At 43.4% G+C, this 20925-nt stretch overlaps 1 protein-coding gene across 1 annotated transcript in view; it reads left to right on the top strand.

Moving 5' to 3' along the window:
* The window catches only part of LOC131223252 (GTP-binding nuclear protein Ran1B), a 38512-nt gene extending 18359 nt beyond the window's left edge, over window positions 1–20153 (top strand). Inside the window, exons 5-8 of the mRNA XM_058218597.1 lie at window positions 18828–18917; window positions 19060–19239; window positions 19341–19418; window positions 19844–20153. Coding sequence (XP_058074580.1) covers window positions 18828–18917; window positions 19060–19239; window positions 19341–19418; window positions 19844–19913 — 418 coding nt within the window. The 3' untranslated portion in view covers window positions 19914–20153. The remainder of the gene's footprint in view (window positions 1–18827; window positions 18918–19059; window positions 19240–19340; window positions 19419–19843) is intronic.
* The last annotated feature ends 772 nt before the right edge of the window (window positions 20154–20925 follow it).

Here is a 20925-nt window from a genome sequence, read left to right as displayed (position 1 = left end):
ATATAATATCACATAATGGGCCTTGAGGAAATAGCTAAAAAACAAAAGCCATTCAATTCATGCTTTATGGTGGACTTAGAGGGCAGCTCATAAACCCAAAAATACACGTGGGCGGGGCTTAAACTGACAGTGTGGGCCTTGCCATACCAGCCTAAAGACTTAGCAAGACCCTCCACACTATGCATTAATGTGGGCCTTGCAAGTCAGCCCATAATTAAGTACTTCATAAGGGCATCAAGGCCCATAATACATGATCAGCTTATAGACAGCCCATTAGGCCATGCCGTTGGAATGCAGGCCCAGCAACCCAAGGTAGGGGCGTCCCATGGTGGTTAGTCCTACGGGCCTGGGTATTCGGCCCAAAACTGATCCAAATTGCAGGCCACACCACGGTCGGTATAGGGGCCCGAAGGCCCTGGAAATTTCAGGGTGGTCCTTCCATGGGTGGACCACACCTCCACAAATTTTTAGAATTTTTGGACATCAAGAAATATTTTTATTCATTTAAAGAAATCAATCTGTCCTGAAATTTTTCCTGATCTGGACACCACATTATAGTGGGCTGGTCCAGCCACCACCATGGTGTGTACCAGTGTCCATTGGCCCCAAAATTTTGTAGGTGGGTCCTACCATGGGTGAGCCACCTCTCTACAAAATTTTAGAATTTTTGAGGTAGTATAAGTATTTTATTTAATAATAAATTGGGCCGGTCTAGCCACCACCATGGTGTGTGCAAGTATCCATTGGCCCCAAAATTTTGTAGGTGGGTCCTACCATGGGTGAGCCACCTCTCTACAAAATTTTAGAATTTTTGAGGTAGTATAAGTATTTTATTTAATTCATACAAATTATGGATAACAAGGTCCAGAAATGATTCCTGCTGCAGCAATGCTGTTGTCCCTGACTTTTGCACCCCATCTGAGTGGGCGCAGGTCTGTGTAAATTTGGAAAAATGTAAGGCCAACCTTCCTATACAAGTATACAGCAAGGTGAGGTCCCCAAAGGTGGCCCACCATTTCAAGATCAAGCTGATATTTATGTTTTTCCAGCAAACACTGTGGCTGGACAGTCCAGAAAAATCTAGACCGTCCACCCTCCTTGGCCCACCCTTTTGGGTGATCAAACAGGGACATTTGAAGGTGAGGTTTAATATACTTTCAGGTGGGGTCCACACCTTAAAGAAAAGTTTAGGAAATCAGGGAAGAAGAAGCTACAAACAAGGCCTACAATCCATACATTACAGCATAAAAACAATTTCAGCAATCTGGACAGCAACATGTTGCTGTCTAGATCAGCCCATAAAATTAATAAATGGGAAATAAATCACAGATTCCACAAGGTGGGGTCCACCCTAATGTGTCACACAATCCTCAGGCCCAAATCCCTTCCAAAATAATCCTTAAAATCAGGCCCAAAGGCCTTCCAATATCTAGCAACAAAACTAGGCAGCACAGTTGGGCCTGGGCGTCCAACAACTTGGGCTTGGAAGTCTCAAAAATCTGAAAATCTTAGTTACATGGCACATCAGGTGGGTCACACAATCATCACATCCAAACCACAGAAGGGGGAGAAGAGAAGAAGAAAGGAAACATGCCGGCCATAGGGAGGGCTCCGCTACTACGAACCCTCCACAATGAAGGAAACAACATGTACATGCAAGATCAAAGAGGATCCCATACATGCATGGGCCCTACAACTAGGAATCTAAGGTCTAGATGACCCATGATGCATAGGTGAAAAGAAATCTCATTAAGATGGGGTCCATGGAGAATGGCCCCATCAAGATCACATGCATGCAAGTGGTGGCTAAAAACCACATCCAAGGAGTGGTGTAGGACCTCCATCATTGATGTGGTGAGTCCTACACTCTCCATATGAAACAATAAAAAATCTATGAAGAAAAACAATGTAATCTATTTTACATGCTCACCCACTTGATGGATCTTCAAGATTTTTCAACCACCATACTCCTCAAGCTTCAAGGAAGAGGATTCTATGGTGATGATGTGATTTAGAGGGTTGGATTAAGGGGGAAGAGAGAGGAAAGAGGGCTAGAAATTTTAGCAATGGTGGACGTCCAAAGCTTAGCAAGGAGAAGAAGAGAGAAATGAAGAACGAGGGAGAGAGATGGGAGAGTTGTAGCCATGGGAGGAAATGATTGTTTAAAAGAAATGATGGGTTTTGAGAAGAGCAAAATACTCATTGCTCATGGGGTAGGGTGAGTCATAATTGCCTTGAAAAAAAACATAACTCGTGATTATTTTGTTGGAGAAAGAAATCTCATGCTTGCTTGGTGGCTATAAGTCCATAGACTAGGCCATAGGTGATCATGGAAATGGTGATGTCATCACCATTAGCAAACATGCACATGGGGAAATGTGTAAATCATGTGGCTCCCACAAAAAATGCGATCAACGGTCCAAATGATGCACAACCCATAACTTTTGATGGACATATCGGATTTATGCATGAGATGCGGCGTTGGAACTGTGACGATGATGCGGTCGCAATAGCATGTCTTGGGTCAATTCGAGTCAGGTCTATGTGACCGAACTCAAAGGTGATTGCAATCAATATCTGAAGGCCGCGGGTCGCCGGAATTTGACCGGTAGGATTGCGAGATTAAAAATAAACGAAATGCATACTCACACACACACACATGCGAACTCGGGTTGGGTCTCACAATCCTCCCCACCAACAAAGAAATTTCGTCCTCGAAATTGACAAAATCGGAACAACAAAATGCATCAACATCATCATCGTATATATATCTCAATCATCAACACAAGAGAAGGCAATGCAAGAAATACAAGCAATCAATCATCGAATAAATGGGGATAACGCTCTCTAATCTCGGCCTCGCGTTCCTAAGACGCCTTGGCCTTCGAATGATGACCCCATTGCACCTTCACCAAGGGAATGACCTTGGTCCTGAGGACTTGCTCCTTTCGATCAAGAATACGAATCGGTTGCTCAATGCAGGAAGCATCCTCACGGATCTCAAGTGGCTGCCAATCAATCACAGGAATAGTGTTCGACCCACATTTCCGCAACATGGAAACATGGAACACGTCGTGGATCGTGGACAACTCAACAGGAAAGACAAGCCTATAGGCCACAGCGCATACGCGCTCGGTAATATCAAAAGGTCCAATGAATCTCGGGGCGAGCTTGCCCTTCACACCAAAACGAACCACGCCATTCATAGGCGAGACCTTGAGATATACCATGTCCCCGACTGCGAACTCGAGGGGTCGACGCTGATAATCAGCAAAACTCTTGTGTCGGCTCTGAGCTATGCGCATCCTCTGCCTGATAACATCAATAGCCTCTGACGTCTGCTGCACAAGCTCGGGACCTAAGAGACGACGCTCTCCTACCTCGGTCCAACAACTAGGAGATCTGCATGGTCTACCATAAAGTGCCTCAAAAGGAGCCATGCCGATAGTTGCCTGATAGCTGTTGTTGTACGCGAACTCGGCGAGGCGCATATGCTCATCCCAACTGCCCGCAAAGTCGATCACATGCTCTGAGCATATCCTCAAGGATCTGGTTGACCCTTTCGGTCTACGGATGATAAGCGGTGCTGAGACGCAAAGTGACCCATAACGCCTGTTGGAAACTCCTCCAAAACTGAGACGTAAATCTGGAGTCTCGGTTTGAAACAATCGAAACATTATAGTGAGCTAGAAATACTTTAATTCATTTAAAGAAATCAATCTGTCCTGAAATTTTTCCTGATCTGGACACTACATTATAGTGGGCCAGTCCTGACATCAAACGATCGTGAAGAAGGATGGTTCGTTGCGGTTCCGTGTGGACTATCGTGAGCTCAACAGAGTCATCATCAAGAACCGATACTCGCTTCCCCGTATTGATGATCTGTTCGATCAGTTGCAGGGTGCACAATATTTTTTCAAGATAGACTTGCGCTCCGGTTACCACCAGATTTAGGTCCGAGAGGAGGACATTCCGAAGACGGCTTTTCGGACGCGCTATGGTCACTTTGAGTTCCTGGTCATGTCGTTTGGACTGACCAATGCGCCCGCCGTATTCATGCAGCTGATGAACGAGGTTTTCTGGCCGTTCTTCGATTAGTTCGTGGTGGTATTCATTGATGATATTCTTGTATTTTCGAGGACCCGAGAGGACCATGCTGAGCACCTGCGAATTGTGCTTGAGACCCTTCGTGTCCACCAGCTGTATGCGAAGCTAGAGAAGTGCGAGTTTTGGCGGGAGGAGATAAAGTTCCTCGACCGAGGGAGGGTGTTGCCATGGACCTCTCGAAGGTTGATGCAGTGCTTTAGTAGGGCCAGCCTACGAACGTGTTCGAGATCTGTAGCTTCCTTGGTCTAGCGGGATATTATCGACGGTTTATCGAGGGTTTCTCCCGTATTACTGCACTGCTAACCAAGTTGACGCGAAAGGGCGTCGAGTTCGTCTGGAGTGACGCCTGCGAGGTGGCATTAACAAAGTTGAAGGACTGTCTCACATCCGCTCCTGTTTTCATTCTTCCTGATGGGAGAGAGTTTTGTTGTTTTCACCGATGCCTCTAGAGTTGGCTTGGGTGCTGTACTGATGTAGCACGGGAAGCTAGTGGCGTATGCCTCGTGCCAGCTCAAGGTCCATGAGCTAAACCACCCCACTCATGATTTAGAGCTTGCAGCAGTCGTCTTCGCACTGAAGGTGTGGAGGCATTATCTATATGGGATAAGGTTTGAGCTCTTCTCGGATCATAAGAGCTTGAAGTACCTATTTTCGCAGTTTGAGTTGAACCTGCGTCAGAGGCAATGGATGGAGCTGTTGAAGGACTATGATTTTGATTTTCAGTACCACCCGGGCAAGGCAAACGTGGTGGCGGACGCACTCAGCCGTCAGCCACGAGGCCTGGTGGCACATGATGGTTCGACGGTGGCAGATGCTCAAGGATGTTTCAGAGTATGACTTTGAGTTCGGTATGCAGTCTTTTATTGTTCAGCTTTCGAGCTTGTCGATTCAACCCTCTCTGGTGGATAGGGTGATCGAGGCTCAGTAGACGGACGAGTCACTTCAGGAGTACCGAGCAGAGGCTGCATCCGTGGAGCAGTCAGACTAGCAGATTGGTTCTGATGGTGGATTACGCTTCAGAGGCCGATTGTGTGTCTCGGACGTGCTAGATTTGCGTCGTGATCTGATGACCGAGGCACACTGATTGAGACTTACTATTCACCCGGGCTCCACGAAGATGTATCGTGATATGAGGATGCATTACTTCTGACAGGGGATGAAGCGACAAATTGCTAGTTTTGTGGCCGAGTGTGACACATGCCAGCATATCAAGGCCGATCACCAGAGACCTCCTGGTCCCTTACAGCCGTTGAGCATTCCAAGGTGGAAGTAGGAGCACATATCGATGGACTTCATCGCAGGTTTGCCGAGGACTCAGCGCGGTCACGATACCATCTGGGTTATCGTCGATCGTCTGACGAAGTCGGCTCATTTCATTCCAGTACGTGCTTTCTGGTCTATGGACCGGCTTGCAAAGGTGTTCATTGAGGAGATAGTGAGACTGCATGGGGTCCCAGTTTCGATCGTTTCAGACCGAGACTCCAAATTTACGTCTCAGTTTTGGAGGAGTTTTCAGCAGGCGTTGGGGGTCACTTTGCATCTTAGCACCGCTTTTGATCCGCGGACGGATGTGCAGACCGAAAGGGTCAACCAGATCCTTGAGGATATGCTCATGGCTTGTGTGATTGACTTTGTGGGCAGTTGGGATGGGCATATGCGCCTCAGGGAGTTCGCGTACAACAACAGCTATCAGGCGACTATCGGCATGGCTCCTTTTGAGGCACTTTATGGTAGATCGTGCAGATCTCCTAGTTGTTGGACCGAGGTAAGAGAGCGTCGTCTCTTAGGTCCCGAGCTTGTGCAGCAGATGTCAGAGGCTATTGATGTTATCAGGCAGAGGATGCACACAACTCAGAGCCGGCAGAAGAGTTTTGCTGATTATCGGCGTCGACCCCTCGAGTTCGCAGTCGGGGACATGGTATATCTCAAGGTCTCACCTATGAAGGGCGTGATTCGTTTTGGTGCGAAGGGTAAGCTCGCCCCGAGATTCATTAGACCTTTTGAGATTACCGAGAGCGTAGGCGTTGTGGCCTATAGGTTTGTCTTACCTCCTGAGTTGTCCGCGATCCACGACGTGTTCCATGTTTTTATGTTGCGGAAATGTGGGTCGGACACTATTCCCGTGATTGATTGGCAGCCACTCGAGGTCTGTGAGGATGCTTTTTACATTGAGCAGCCGATTCGTATTCTTGATCGAAAGGATCAAGTGTCCTCAGAACCAAGGTCATTCCCTTCGTGAAGGTGCAATGATGTCATCATTTGGAGGCCAAGGCGTCTTTGGAACGAGATGCCGAGATTAGAAAGCGTTATCCCCATTTATTCGATGATTGATTGTTTGTATTGCTTGCATTGCCTTCTCTTTTGATAATTGTTATATGATGATGGTGTTTGCTTTTCATTTTCCTGCATTGGTAAATTTCGGGGACAATTTCTTTGTTGGTAGGGAGGGTTGTGAGATCAGACTCGAGTTCGCATGTGTGCATGTGTGTGTGTGTGAGTATGCATTCCGTCCATTTTGGTCCCGTGGTCCTACTGGTCAAATTCCGGTGACCCGCGACTCACGACCAGCGGATAGTGTTTGTGGTTTTCCTTGAGTTCAGTCACATAGACCCAACTCAAATTGACCCAAGACCTATGCCATTGCGACTGCATCGTCGCCGCGGTTCCAACGCTGTCTCATGCGTAAATCCGATATGTCCATCAAAAGTTATGGGCCGTGCATCATTTGGGCCGTTGATCGCATTTTGTGGGATCCACATGATTTACACGTTTCCCCATGTGCACGTTTGCCAATGGTGATGACATCACCATTTCCATGATGACCTATGATCTAGTCTATGGACCTATAGCCACCAAGCAAGCATGAGATTTCTTTCTCCAACAAAATAATCATGAGTTATATTTTTTTTCAAGGCAATTATGACTCACCTACCCCATGAGCAATGAGTATTTTGCTCTTCTCAAAACCCATCATTTCTTTTAAACAATCATTTCCTCCCATGGCTACAACTCTCCCATCTCTCTCCCTCTTTCTTCATTTCTCTCTTCTTCTCCTTGCTAAGCTTTGGACGTCCACTATTGTTGAAATTTTCAGCCCTCTTTCTTCTCTCTCCCCCCTTAATCCAACCTTCTAAATCACATCATCACCATAGAATCCTCTTCCTTGAAGCTTGAGGAGTATGGTGGTTGAAGAATCTTGAAGATCCGTCATGTGGGTGAGCATGTAGAATGGATTACGTTGCTTTTCTTCATAGATCTTTTATTGTTTCATATGGAGTGTAGGACTCACCACATCAATGGTGGAGGTCCTACACCACTCCTTGGATATGGTCTTTAGCCACCACTTGCATGCATGTGATCTTGATGGGGCCATTCTCCATGGACCCCATCTTGATGAGATTTTCCCCTTCATCTATGCACCATGGGTCATCTAGACCTTAGATTCCTATCTAGGTCCCATGCATGTATGGGACCCTTTTTGATCTTGCATGTACATGTTGATTTCTTCATTGTGGAGGATTCCTAGCTATGGCCGGCATGTTTCTTTTCTTCTTCTCTCCTTCCCTTTCTGTGATTTGGATGTGATGAATTGTGTGGCCCACCTGATGTGCCATGCAACTAGGTTCTTCAGATTTTTGGGACATCCAGGCCCAAGTTGATGGACGCCCAGGCCCAACTATGTTGCCTAGTTTAGTTGCTTGATTTGAAAGGCCTTTGGGCCTAATTTCTTAGATTATCTTGGAAGGGGCTTAGGCCTGAGAGTTGTGTGACACATCATGGTGGACCCCACCTTGTGGAATCTATGATTTATTTCCCAATTATTTATTTTATGGGCTGATCTAAACAACGACAAGTTGTTGTCCAAATTTCTGAAATTTTATAATGCGGTAATGTATGGGTTGTAGGCCTTGTTTGTGGTCTCTTTTTTCCTGATTTCCTAGACTTTTCTTTGAGGTGTGGACCCCACCTCGAAGTATGATAAATTTCACCTTCATCCGTCCCTGTTTGATCACCCAAAAGAGTGGGCCAATGAGGGTGGATAGTCCATTTTTTCTGGACTGTCTAGCCACTCTGCTTGCTGTACAAACTTAATTATCAGTTTGTTTCTGAAATGGTGGGCCACCTTTGTAGACCCCACCTCATAGTATACTTGTACAGGGATGTTGGCCTCGTATTTTTCCAAATTTTGGCATACTTGGGTCCACTCAAATAGGGTGCACAAGTCAGGGGCAACAACATGTTTCAACAGGAATCATTTCTGGACCTTGCTGTCCATAATTTGTATGAATTAAATAAAATACTTATACTACCTCAAAAATTCTAAAATTTTGTAGAGAGGTGACCCACCCATGGTAGGACCCACCTACAAAATTTTGGGGCCAATGGACACTTGTACACATCATGGTGGTGGCTGGACAGACCCACTATAATGTGGTGTCCAGATCAGGAAAAAATTCAGGACTGATTGATTTCTTTAAATGAATTAAAATATTTCTAGATGTCCAAAAATCCTAAAATTTTGTGGAGGTGTGTTCCACCCATGGTGGGACCCACCTACAAATTTTTGAGGCCAATGGACCCTTGTGCACACCCTCGCAAGGGCCGGACTGGCCCACCAAGTTGGGACGTCCAGGTCAGTCCGATTTTCTGGATAGACTGAATTCTATAAATTAATTAAAATACTACTACTTATCCAAAAATCACAAAATTTTGTGCAAGTGTGGCCCACCCATGGAAGGACCACTTCGTAAATTTTTAGGGCCATTGGGCCCCTATACCGACCATGATGTAGCCTGTAATTTGGATCAGTTTCGGGCCAAATACCCAGGCCCGTAGGACTAACCACCATGGGACGCACCTACCTTAGGTTGCTGGGCCTGCATTCCAATGGCATGGCCCACTTGAAGTGTTGTATACCCCCCTTCTTATCTGGCGGGGCCTGCTGTGATATGTGTGGGTCATCATGGGTCAGTAACCCATCTAGATTAAATAAATTTCTGAACCCAGCAGGCCCAGGAAATGGGTGGGTTGGAATTTCAGCAAGGGGCCCAAATTTGCTGCATGGTTGATTGTTTTGGAGCTGTTGTGGCCCACCAGATTTAAGGGAGTGTTGCACACACTCTTTGCCTTCTTTTCTTAGACATTTTTTTGGGCTTAATTAGTGCCTCTTAAGGCCCACTTTTGTGGTGATATTGTAGGCTAACCTTAACTAGATTTTTAAGTAGTTTTATAGGCCCAATGGATTGTAAACCTCTTCCATGAGCCCAACATTGTGCAAGGGCTAACCTTATTGAATTGTGAGCCCAATGGGCTGTCTATAAGCTGATCATGTATTATGGGCCTTGATGCCCTCATGAAGTACTTAATTATGGGCTGACTTGCAAGGCCCACATTGATGCATATTGTGGAGGGTCTTGCTAAGTCTTTGGGTTGATATGGCAAACATTGTTGGTTTAGGCCCTGCCCACGTGTATTTTTGGGTTTATGGGCTGCCCTCTAAGTCCATCATAAAGCATGAATTGAATGACTTTTGTTTTTGAACTATTTCCTCAAGGCCCATTATGTGATATTATATATATGCATGGCCGCCCTTTTGTGTTGATAATTAGGCCTTGTGGACTAAGTCCTTTTGGATAGGCCCATTGATCTTGGACCTATACTCTCCCATCTATTGTGATGGGCTTAGGGGCAAGAATATGCAAGAAGTTGGGCCCTTGGCCGCCCATTAAAATTGACCCTATACGTGGGCTAAAAAGTGAGGCCCAATTCACTTGTGTTAAATGTGAGAATTGCCCATGTAAATGAACTACCGGGCTGCCCATGAAGCCCACCACAACACATGAGTTTATGACCCTTATGGTTGGGCCGAAACCTCACTTGAGGGCCCACTATATGGTCTATGAGATTGGGCTTGGTGTATGACCCATTAGACCATACATTGCTTAGGCCTTAGACCTTACATTATATGCGTAGTGGGCTACCTTTTGGGACCCAGTTGAGGTTGGATGTCCTCCTTGTGGCCCTAAGGTAGGCCCTTATAGGTGGTTGAAGGTCTACCTTGGGCTTGACTAGGACCATTCCTTTTTAAGATCATGACTCTCTCTTAGCTTGTGGGTCATCCCAAAGTACTGGGCCCCCACTAGAGGATTTTTCTTCTCCCTAGGACACCTGTTTATATGCTTAGACCTTGACCCTCCTTAGGACGGAGGATTCCATTTTCCACAGGAAGCACACTTACATTCCTGTGACCCATATGCATCATCTGTATGAATTGATTGCATTGTGTGGTGGTCATTGAGGTATAGAGTTACTCCCTTATGCACATTGTGTGCCTGTAGCTAGTGCATGATCTGTGTGTGTGACTCATGCATCAGCATAGCATTTTATGATGATACTGCCCTTGCTTCATCAGGGCCTCGCCTCCACAGGGATATTCGTGGATGACTGCATGAGTGGACACCGGAAATATTACTTGAGCATACTGAGTGCATAGGATGCCTATGGGTGAAATTTCCAAAACTTCCATGGTACCAAGGATTTGCTCCAACGCCGTGACCGAGTGGAAACTATAAGCGCACGAGGGCCTTATACCGTTAGGCCGCGACTCCCACTGTCGTGTAGTCGGTTGGATAAGGGTGTGGCCTTACCTGCCTGGTGTGAGGAGGCGTTGCTAGGCTGAGTCTGACCTGCTCGTAAATGGGTCCGCTACTTTCAGGCTTTGTTGGTTATTGGCTGTCCACAGGCGGGTAGTGAGGTCTCTTACGATCGTTTGACTGTGTGGGGTCTATAGAGTGGCAATCATTCAGCAGTGTAATGGACCCCGATGATTTCCTTATGATTGGAAATGTACTTGACATATGGTTTGGATATGAGCACTGACATTACTTGCATCGCATTAGCATTGGCTGTGTAAGCCCATTCATGCATCGCCTTGGTATGGTGCCCAGTGCTCGTTGTATTGTATTCATGATAAGCCTTGGTAAGGCTGGTGATATCCTCATTGAGCATGTTTCCCTTCTTGCATCTCCTACTATTCTTTTGTGCAACATTGTCACACACTTTCACCACCCTCTAAGCTTCTATAAGCTCATGCACGATTGATGCGTGCAGAAGACTCTAGGCAGGCGTCGTAGTAGCAGAGCGTGGAGTAGAGTTGAGTTGAGGACTCTAGTGTTGTTGACCCTTTCCTTTTTCCCATTATCTTATGTATGTCTTTTCGGACCTGATGTAAGCTTGTAAAAGTTCAAATTCTTAGTGGATTTTGTAATGTGTGCCCCTTGTTATTCTCAGATGTACTTGTTGTAATCTTGGGTATGTTCGTGTTGGAATGATTATACTACTATGGAAAATCGTCCTTATAGGATCCTAGGATCGGAACCTGTCTCAGGAGTCGATAATGGGGTATTACGGAGGCTGTTGCGGTCAGAACCGGCCATCGGGTTCCTTGTGAGTCCGGTTACCGAGTCTGGGCCTGACGGCCCACCACGTTGGGACATCCAGGTCAGTCCGATTTTTTGGACAGATTGATTTCTATAAATTAATTAAAATACTTCTACTTATCCAAAAATTACAAAATTTTGTAGAGGTGTGGCCCACCCATGGAAGGACCACCCTGCAAATTTCCAGGGCCATCAGGCCCCTGTACCGACCATGGTGTGGCCTGCAATTTGGATCAATTTTGGGCCAAATACCCAAGCCCGTAGGACTAACTATCATGAGACGCCCCTACCTTGGGTTGCTGGGCTTGCATTCCAACGGCATGACCCACTTAAAGTAAGCGTTAAGTCATAATTGCCTGGAAAAAAAATAACTCATGATTATTTGTTGGAGAAAGAAATCTCATGGTTACTTGGTGGCTATAGGTCCATAGACTAGGCCATAAGTCATCATGGAAATGGTGATGTCATCACCATTGGCAAACGTGTAAATCATGTGGGTCCCACCAAAAATGCGATCAACGGTCCAAATGATGCGCGGCTCATAACTTTTGATGGACATATCGGATTTATGCATGAGACGCGGCGTTGGAACCGCGGCGACGATGCGGTCACAATGACATAGGTCTTGGGTCAATTCAAGTCGGGTCTACGTGACCGAACTCAAGGGTGGCTGCAATCACTATCTGAAGGCCGCAAGTCGATGGAATTTGACCGATAGGACCGCGGGACTAAAAATAAACGAAATGCATACTCACACACACACATGCGAACTCGGGTCGGGTCTCACACATCTCCCAATGAAAAATGGTCTAAGATCCAACATTCGATTTGAAATCGACACTTATCGGGTTGATAGCCTGGAGAGTGCTTTCACCCGTCTCTAAAGGTGGAACAAAAGTTGAAGGGATAACACCCTATATGTCTTTTTCTCAAGCTGGGGAGAGTGGGCAACGAAAAGTTGTTGAATATAATAGGCCGCCCAAGCCTAGTTATAACCCTACCTTTTAGCCTAGAATCATTAACAATAAGCCCACACTATCCATTGATCCAAAAGCAAATCCACCAACCCAAATAGAAATAAAAGAACAAATGTCTTTTTCTCAAGTTGGGGAGAGTGGGCAACAGAAAGTTGTTGAATATAATAGGCCGCCCAAGCTAGTTATAACCCTAGCTTTTAGCCTAGAATCAATAGTAATAAGCCCACACTATCCACTGATCCAAAAGGCAAATCCACCAACCCAAATACAAATAAAAGAACAAATAAGGTAGTTAGTAATGAATCAATAACAATATTGCCACTTAAAGAATAATGAAGAGGAGACTGAAACTAAGAATATGAATCAACTTTTGTTTATGCCTTTAGTTTGAGGCTGAAGTAAAGGGTGAAGATTTATTATTTGCTCATGTTTCTAAGGAAGCAAAGGATGGACAACAAGCAAATCATCTTCCTAAAGTACAAAAATTATTGTTTGATTTTTCTAACTTAGTTCCATAATAACTTCCAAATGAATTACCTCCCATGAGTGATGTGCGGCATGCCATTGATTTGATTGTGGGTGCATCTTTACCAAACCATCCGACATATCATTTGAATCCTACGGAAGCAGCTGAACTCAAGGTAGGTTGACGAGTTACTAAAGAAAGGCTTCATTAGGGAGAGACTAAGTCTGTGCGTAGTGCCTGCTCTCTTGAACTCCTAAGAAGGATGAGAGTTGGGATGATGTGTGTTGACAATTGAGCTATCAACAATATCACTATCAAATATAGGTTTTCCATACATAGATTAGAAAATATGGTTGGCATGTTGGTCGGATCGACTGTCTTTTCCATGATTGATCTTAGAAGCGGTTGCCACCAAATTCGAATTAGATTAGGAGATGAGTGTAAGACAACTTTTAAGACCAAAGATGGTATATATGAGTTGGTTATTGCCCTTTGGGTTGACAAATGGTCCGAGCACTTTCGCCTGGGTTATGACCCAAGTACTCCAACCATTCCTTGGCAAATTTGTCGTGTTTATTTTGATAATATTTTGATATATAGCTGACAACATGAGGATCATTTATGACAACTAAGGCTTGTTATTCATCCTTGTTTGGTAGCGTGGATTTGAAATACCCTATATTTGAAATACTCTGGTTGTGTTTGGCACCTTGGATTTGGAGTTTGTTTTTTTGGTAACGACAGGGTATCCACACCCTTTAAGGCGAGACTATTCCCTGCGGATGCACACAATTGCCCGCCAACCACGTGCATTGGGTAATCCATGGGGAGGGGAATCAAACTCGTGTTTGTGGGGAGCAAACAAACGACGAAAGTCATTTGCCCAAACTCATGATGAGTATTGTTAATATTCTATTAGGCCGTAGATTTGGAATCCATTCGATTTTTATGGTATATTCGCATGGATCTTTAGGAGTCATTTGGCACTGTGGATTTGAGGGCATTGGAGGGTTATTTGGCTGTGTAGATTAGGGCGGGATTTCGAATCTAGGGGGGTTTGAAATCCCGTTGAAGAAAGGATTTGCAATCCTCAATGGTAGCTAAGGTTCACATTTTAAATCCCTTACAACGGTTCAAAATCTGTTCCCTACTGCCTTCTCTAACTTTTAAAATATTTTCCAAGCTTTTACAAAGGTAACTTTCAAACAATGAAAAACTTTTTATTTTTATTTTTGTTTTAAATGTATAACATTGATGCTAGGCAGAGCTTGGGTGACCCATTGTAATGTTTACGTGAAATCCACTCCGATCATACAATAAGTTATCCAAAGTTATGTTTATGGCAAAAAAAAAAGAGGCTGATCTGGGCTTTAGGTGGGCCACGCCAAATAAAACAGTGAAAGGAAATATGTCTACCCTTTGTTTTTACATTGCTTGCTGTAATGCTTGTATGAAATCTAGTCCAACCATTACATAGCCCACCAAAACTTGTGTCGGAAAAAAATAGGCCCAACTGTCATTCAGATGGGCTACATGAATGGAAACAATTTTGATAGGTAAGGTTGTTGTGTACACTGTTTTCAATCGTGTGATCCACTTAATTCATTGTTGGGCCTGGAATTTAGGCCTTTGGCTTAAAGGATACACCCGCTACCTGGTTAAGTGGGTAGCACCTAACCTATAAAGGATTACTTAGTACACTATAGCATATTGAGTAATCTCCGTGGGGTCCACCATGATGTATACGTCTTATCCACGCCGTCCATCCTTTTTTGCAAGTTCGTTTTAGGGCATGAGTCATGTACATTGATTTCAACCATGTGATCCACTTGATTCATGGTTGGGCCTGGAATTTAGGCCCTTGGCCTAAAGGATACACCTGCTACCTGGTTAAGCGGGTAACACCTAACCTATAAAGGATTACTTAGTACACTTTTAGCATATATCCACTCCGTCCATCCTTTTTTTCTAGTTCATTTTAGGGCATGAGTCGTGTACACTGTTTTCAATCGTGTGATCCACTTGATTCATGGTTGGGCTTGGAATTTAGGCCCTTGGCCTAAAGGATACACCTGCTACCTGGTTAAGTGGGTAGCACCTAATCTATAAAGGATTGCTTGGTACACTATAGCATATTGAGTAACCTCTGTGGGGTCCACCATGATGTCTGTGTCTTATCCACATCGTCTATCCTTTTTTGCTAGTTCATTTTAGGGCATGAGTCGTTTACACTGTTTTCAATCGTGTGATCCACTTGATTCATGGTTGGGCCTGGAATTTAGGTCCTTGGCCTAAAGGATACACCCGCTACTTGGCTAAGTGGGTAACACCTAACCTATGAAGGATTACTTAGTACACCTTAGCATATTGAGTAACCTCTGTGGGTTCCACCATGATGTATGCGTCTTATCCACATTTTCCATCCTTTTTTGCCAATTCATTTTAGGGCATGAGCCCAAAATTGAAGCATATCGTGGAGCACACCACAGGAAACAGTGGGGATAATGATTAATGACGTCCATTGTTGAAATTTTCCTAGGGCCCATAGTGATGTTTATTCTTCATCCAACCTGTTCATGAGGTCACACAGACATGAGTGAAGGGAAAACAAATATCAACTCGATCCAAAACTTTTGAGGCCCCCAAGAAGTTTTCAACGGTTTTGGATCAAGCTCTTTGGGGGCCACAAAAGTTTTTAACAGTAACCCTAACTGTCGAAATTGTTTCCGTTCATGTGGCCTACCTAAATGACGGTTGGGCCTGATTTTTATTTTTATTTTCAACGCATGAGTTTTAGTGGGCTATGTAATGGTTGTACTAGATTTCATATAACTATCACGGTGGGTCATCTAAGAATAAATGGTGGACGTCTTTCCTTTCATTGTTTCATTTGGTGTGACCCACTTGAAGCCCATATTAGCCTAATCTTTTGGCCGTACATATGGCTTTGGATGACTCATCGTATGGGTGGAGTGGATTTCACATAAACATTATAGTAGGCCACCTGAGCTCGGCCCAGCATCAATGTCATACCTTTTATAAAAAAAAAAAAAAAAACGGGAGTTTTCCATTGTTTGAGAGTTACCTTTGTAAAATCTTAGAGAATGTTTGATAAAGTTGGAGAAGGCAACAAGGAGCGAGTGGGAAGACAGATTTTGCCACCAGTTCTTTTCTGATTCTCTCACAGCTCCACCAAAAATAGATAGGGAGAGGAACTCCGAAATAGATGGGAAAAGGCATGGAGAGAGGGAGTTGCAAGAGAAGAAATGAGGAGAGGTGTGAATACTGTTTATAAAGGAGTTCCTTCTAACGGTCAGATTTCGAACTGTTGGAAGGATTTGAAATGTGAATTTTAGCTACCACCGAGAATTGCAAATCCTCTCTCGGAGGGGATTTAAAACCCCATAGATTTGGAATTCCTACCTTAATCTACACTGCCAAACAACCCTTGAATTTGGAATACCATCCAATGCCCTCAAATCCACAATGCCAAATGACCCATAAGAAGTGCAGTTTCATGTTTTCAAAAGTCTTCTTTGGTTTTGTTGTCACTTCGCAAGTAGTAGAAGCTGACTCGTCTAAGGTCCAGGCGATATTGGAGTTGCTAGTTCTAAAACGTGAATGATGTTTGTAGTTTTCACGGCTTGGTGATGTTTTATAGGTGGTTTATTCGAAATTATAGTGTCAGCCAATGTTATCAAAATTGTTATCGTATCGCAAATCGTGACATGGGTTGAATCGTATTGAATCGCAAATCGTGTCATAAATCATAGGATTTTTAATGAGTTTCTTAAAAATATGAAAAATATAAATAAATCAGTAAAAATTAAAATCTCAGCGATCACCTTGTTGCCATCAATATTCACCAAGTAATACCATGTCATGATAGTGTTAAAGGATTCTTATCTTTCATTTTTTCTGTTAAGAAATCTTCCATAAAAAACATACAGGGATCCGTGTACTGTGTGTGCGCGTGCGTGTCTTTATATATATATATATATATATATTTGGAATAAAAAAAACTTTACTCTGGCTTGATGAAGAGAAAGTGAGAGAAGGATCTATGTAACCGAGTTCTCCCAAATTTGAAAGCTCCTGCTTTGCAGAATCCTTCCATGTGCCACTTGAAATCCCCGCTTCCAACTCTTATTGTCATTCCTGCTTCCCACCTATTTATAGTTGTTTACATTTTGAAGGAGATGCTTCCCTGCTTCCGCAGCAGAATTTGTTGCTGCTTCATGCTTTGTACAAGAACAATAGAAACTGGTAGAGAGATATTTAGATTGGGAAAGTGGGGCTGTTTTTGGTTAGAGGAGGAATGCTTTGGTGTGTACTTCTGCTTGTATTTTGTTGGGGGTTTTGGAAGGAGAGGAATAGCTGCATATTTAACATTCTGTGCCCTCCTATGATAGTGATGAGAGAATCAGAAGCAACCTCATCAGAAAATGGTCACTCATAAAAAAGGAATGCACTGAATCATGGTATTGGACATGCTTAGGGGTGGGATGTTGTTTTCAATGGTGGGTTGGGAAGAGAGATGATTGTTCGCAACTGGACTATCCCCTCTAATTGAACGGTGAGGATCAAGGGTAGAGTACTAATCACAAAGGTGTTTGTTATTAAGGGAATTCTTCCCTGCTTTGATAATTTATTTAATAAAAGTTTAGCTATCACTGCAACATTCTAATGGAAATAAGTAAATTAGTTAACTAAATCAAGTATTAGAGAACTTCACTTAAGCTGATTTTATTTCCTTTTAATTGATGGGTGGCAATTATTTCTTAAGCATGTGCATTCTTTTACATATGTATATACCAAGCATCTGTTGGAGCCCAACCCTCATGAAATATACCTACAAACTAGCCCAAGGAGCCCCGTAGGCTTGTAGGTTGGGCCCAGTTTATATATTTCCATGTTGATTTCCAAAAGTACCCAGATGAAAGTTCAGATGGTTTTTACTCAGGTTTTCAGTAAATCCAAGGCCAACTACAATGCATTTAATCATCATTCAACTATCATTTCCACTTGGGATTTAATTGTCAATCAAACGTTGGCCATCCACGTGGAACTTTTAGAGGATGTCGTTTCTGGAAATTCACATGTTTTCAAATTCTTATTTTTTTTCAAAAAACAACTTGGGAATAATTGTGAATCAAAGCCATGGGAGTAACCTCATGTGCCAAGTTTCCATAGTAGAACCATAGAAGAACTTTCCTTGATTCCAACACTTTGATATAGTGGCTGCCAAACGATTGAAACTTGGGCATTGAAAAGTCAGTTGCAGTGAACAACTCTCAAGAAATCTTTGCTGACCATGTTGGCTACTTTGACCTAATTTATCATATTAAGCCTCCTGTTTTGCTCCACTTGGAAGTACTGGATGGTTCCTAAGACCAGTCCTAATATCAACAGTGTGATTATCTCATACTGTTTCATATGTTTGTGATGATGCTCTTCTGTCCTGATCTAATTATGAAGCTTACAAGATTTGTTATTAATTACTCTAGTTTAATACTGGTTGCTTGTCTTGGGTGTATTCTCTATGTTCTTTGTAAAGCACAATTCTTTTGACATGCAGTTCATGCTTTTGGGTGGTACATAATGCCTAATTTTCATGCTTGTATTTCTAGAAATTCGATGCATCTCCTTGCAAGTTTAGATGTGTTAGTCATGAAAATCACCTTGCATGGGGGAGCATGGGGGAGACTGTCTCACTCAAATGTATCATGTGTAGTAATTTTACTGCAATAGGAAATTTTACTGGATTGTGCGTCTTTTTTCCTGTCAGTTTCTTATATCGAAACTGAGTTCCACTGAAACTGGACTTATTTCCTGCAGTATTCATGGCCAATGTGCGATCATCATGTTCGATGTCACTGCCCGTTTAACATACAAAAATGTTCCTACATGGCATCGGGATCTCTGCCGGTGCGTTTTGTTGAATCCCCAAGAAAACCCAACTTCCTTTCTTATTCTTCTTTTTTTTCCCCCTTTAGCTTTTCCATTCCAATATTATCATCAGTATGCTTTGGTAGCACATCTAACATTGTCGCATGGTTTACACAATCAGGGTTTGTGAGAATATCCCCATTGTTCTATGTGGCAACAAGGTTGATGTCAAGAACAGGCAGGTGAAAGCAAAGCAGGTTACTTTCCACAGAAAGAAGAATCTCCAATATTATGAGATTTCTGCCAAGAGCAATTACAATTTTGAGAAGCCTTTCCTCTATCTTGCTAGGAAGCTTGCTGGGTAATGGAAAATCTTTTCCTTCTATCAGTCAATTGCTATTAAGAAAACCAGTTTTCTCATAATATTGAATGGAATGCTAATATGAAAATCGGTTTTGTCAGAGACCCCAATCTCCACTTCGTTGAATCACCTGCTCTTGCCCCTCCGGAAGTACATATCGACATGGTTGCACAACAACAGTAAGTCTTTCATTCTTTTTATTTCGAAAGTGCATTTCATACTCTTCCTTCCTCATTTGTTGTAATTGAGCAGGGCATTCCTCTTCTTGGGAATTTCCTCCTTTTTTCAAAATTTTTCCCCATGGGCAAATGACTCGGTCATTTTTGTTGAGTCATTTGTCCTTGGGGGCATCAATGACCCAGTTCCAGGCTGAGAAAAAGAACACACACACAGGCTGATCTTACAAACCCTGGCAGTGTGTTTCTTTAGTATTTTTATGTTTGTGAATCGTCCATCTTCTATTAGTACAATATTTATATCAGATGATTTCCTTAAAATCTTAATCGCCTTTCCTGTATCGAGAGTTCCTATCCTGTCTCTTCCTTTCTGGTTTTTTGGCTATATAGTGATTGCCACTAACATTGTGTGTTTGGATTTTCTACAGGCATGAGGCAGAGCTTGCTGCAGCTGCTGCACAGCCATTGCCAGATGATGATGATGATGCTTTTGATTAGAGAGAGAGAGAGAGAGGACTTCTACTGGAAGTCCATGGTTTTCCCCCTTTTTTCTGATTTCTTCCCTTTTTCCTTACAAATTTTCTGCAGCATACTAAAAAGATTTTCTTAAAACCAAGTCAGTGTTGTCGCGTGTCACAGTTTGAACCATTTGGTATATTACTTGTAAACATTGTGGTTTTTCTTCTTTGTATTGGAGAATCTGAGTTTGGTATTTTTGATGAAAAACGTAATTTGGTATTCTTATGTAGGATTAGAATGACTGGGGGTGTCCTTATGTGTCCATATTCCCTTGTCATTACAAATGGGATCCATGTTTTGGTGATCTATAGACAACAGCTTTTGTCTGGGCTGCTGCATCTATAGTATCCCACCCTCTGGAGTTTCTGAACCTTTTATCAGTTGCCCTCTGGATACACCTGTGATCTGCTGGCATTGATGGTTATTGTCTAATATTGGCAATTTCTTGGATCAATACCTGTCTCTCAATTGAACTGTATAGATCTGTGCCAAATGGGCCAGTCCGTACTAAATGTGCAGACACTGTCTATATGTTGATAGCTTTCTCTTCAGTTATTGTGGCTGGCCTGTAAGTGGGAACTGTTTGATGTGCTAGGGCGTGGCATGGTTCAATTGTTGGGTGCCTAGGGCTGGGTGGTTTTCAGGTCTAGACAAGGGATATGGTAAGGTTGAGGAATGCATGCTTGTTAAAACCTCTCCACATCATAAATGGCCTGCTGCCCCAATATTATTGGGGTTTGGAGAGATGCTTCTGGGTGGCGATTCGGATTTCCAGTCTGTGGATTTTTGGTGCATGGGCCAATTCAGCAAGACCGCCACTGTACTGATGATCGGTTTGGATGATTGAAGCATGGGCTCATTTGTACAAACCGACAACCTCAATGCACAGTAGAATTTAGCACGTCCATGACCATTTTGAAAGCAAGCAATCATCTGGTGTTACAATATACAGTTGGAAAGCTATTGGTGAGCTCCATGCCTTGGCTAATAC

The sequence above is a fragment of the Magnolia sinica genome, chromosome 13 (assembly GCF_029962835.1).
Source record: "Magnolia sinica isolate HGM2019 chromosome 13, MsV1, whole genome shotgun sequence".
Classification (NCBI taxonomy): Eukaryota; Viridiplantae; Streptophyta; class Magnoliopsida; order Magnoliales; family Magnoliaceae; genus Magnolia; species Magnolia sinica.
The sequence above is the reverse complement of the archived record's forward strand: the minus strand, read 5'-3'. Positions and strand labels throughout refer to the sequence as shown.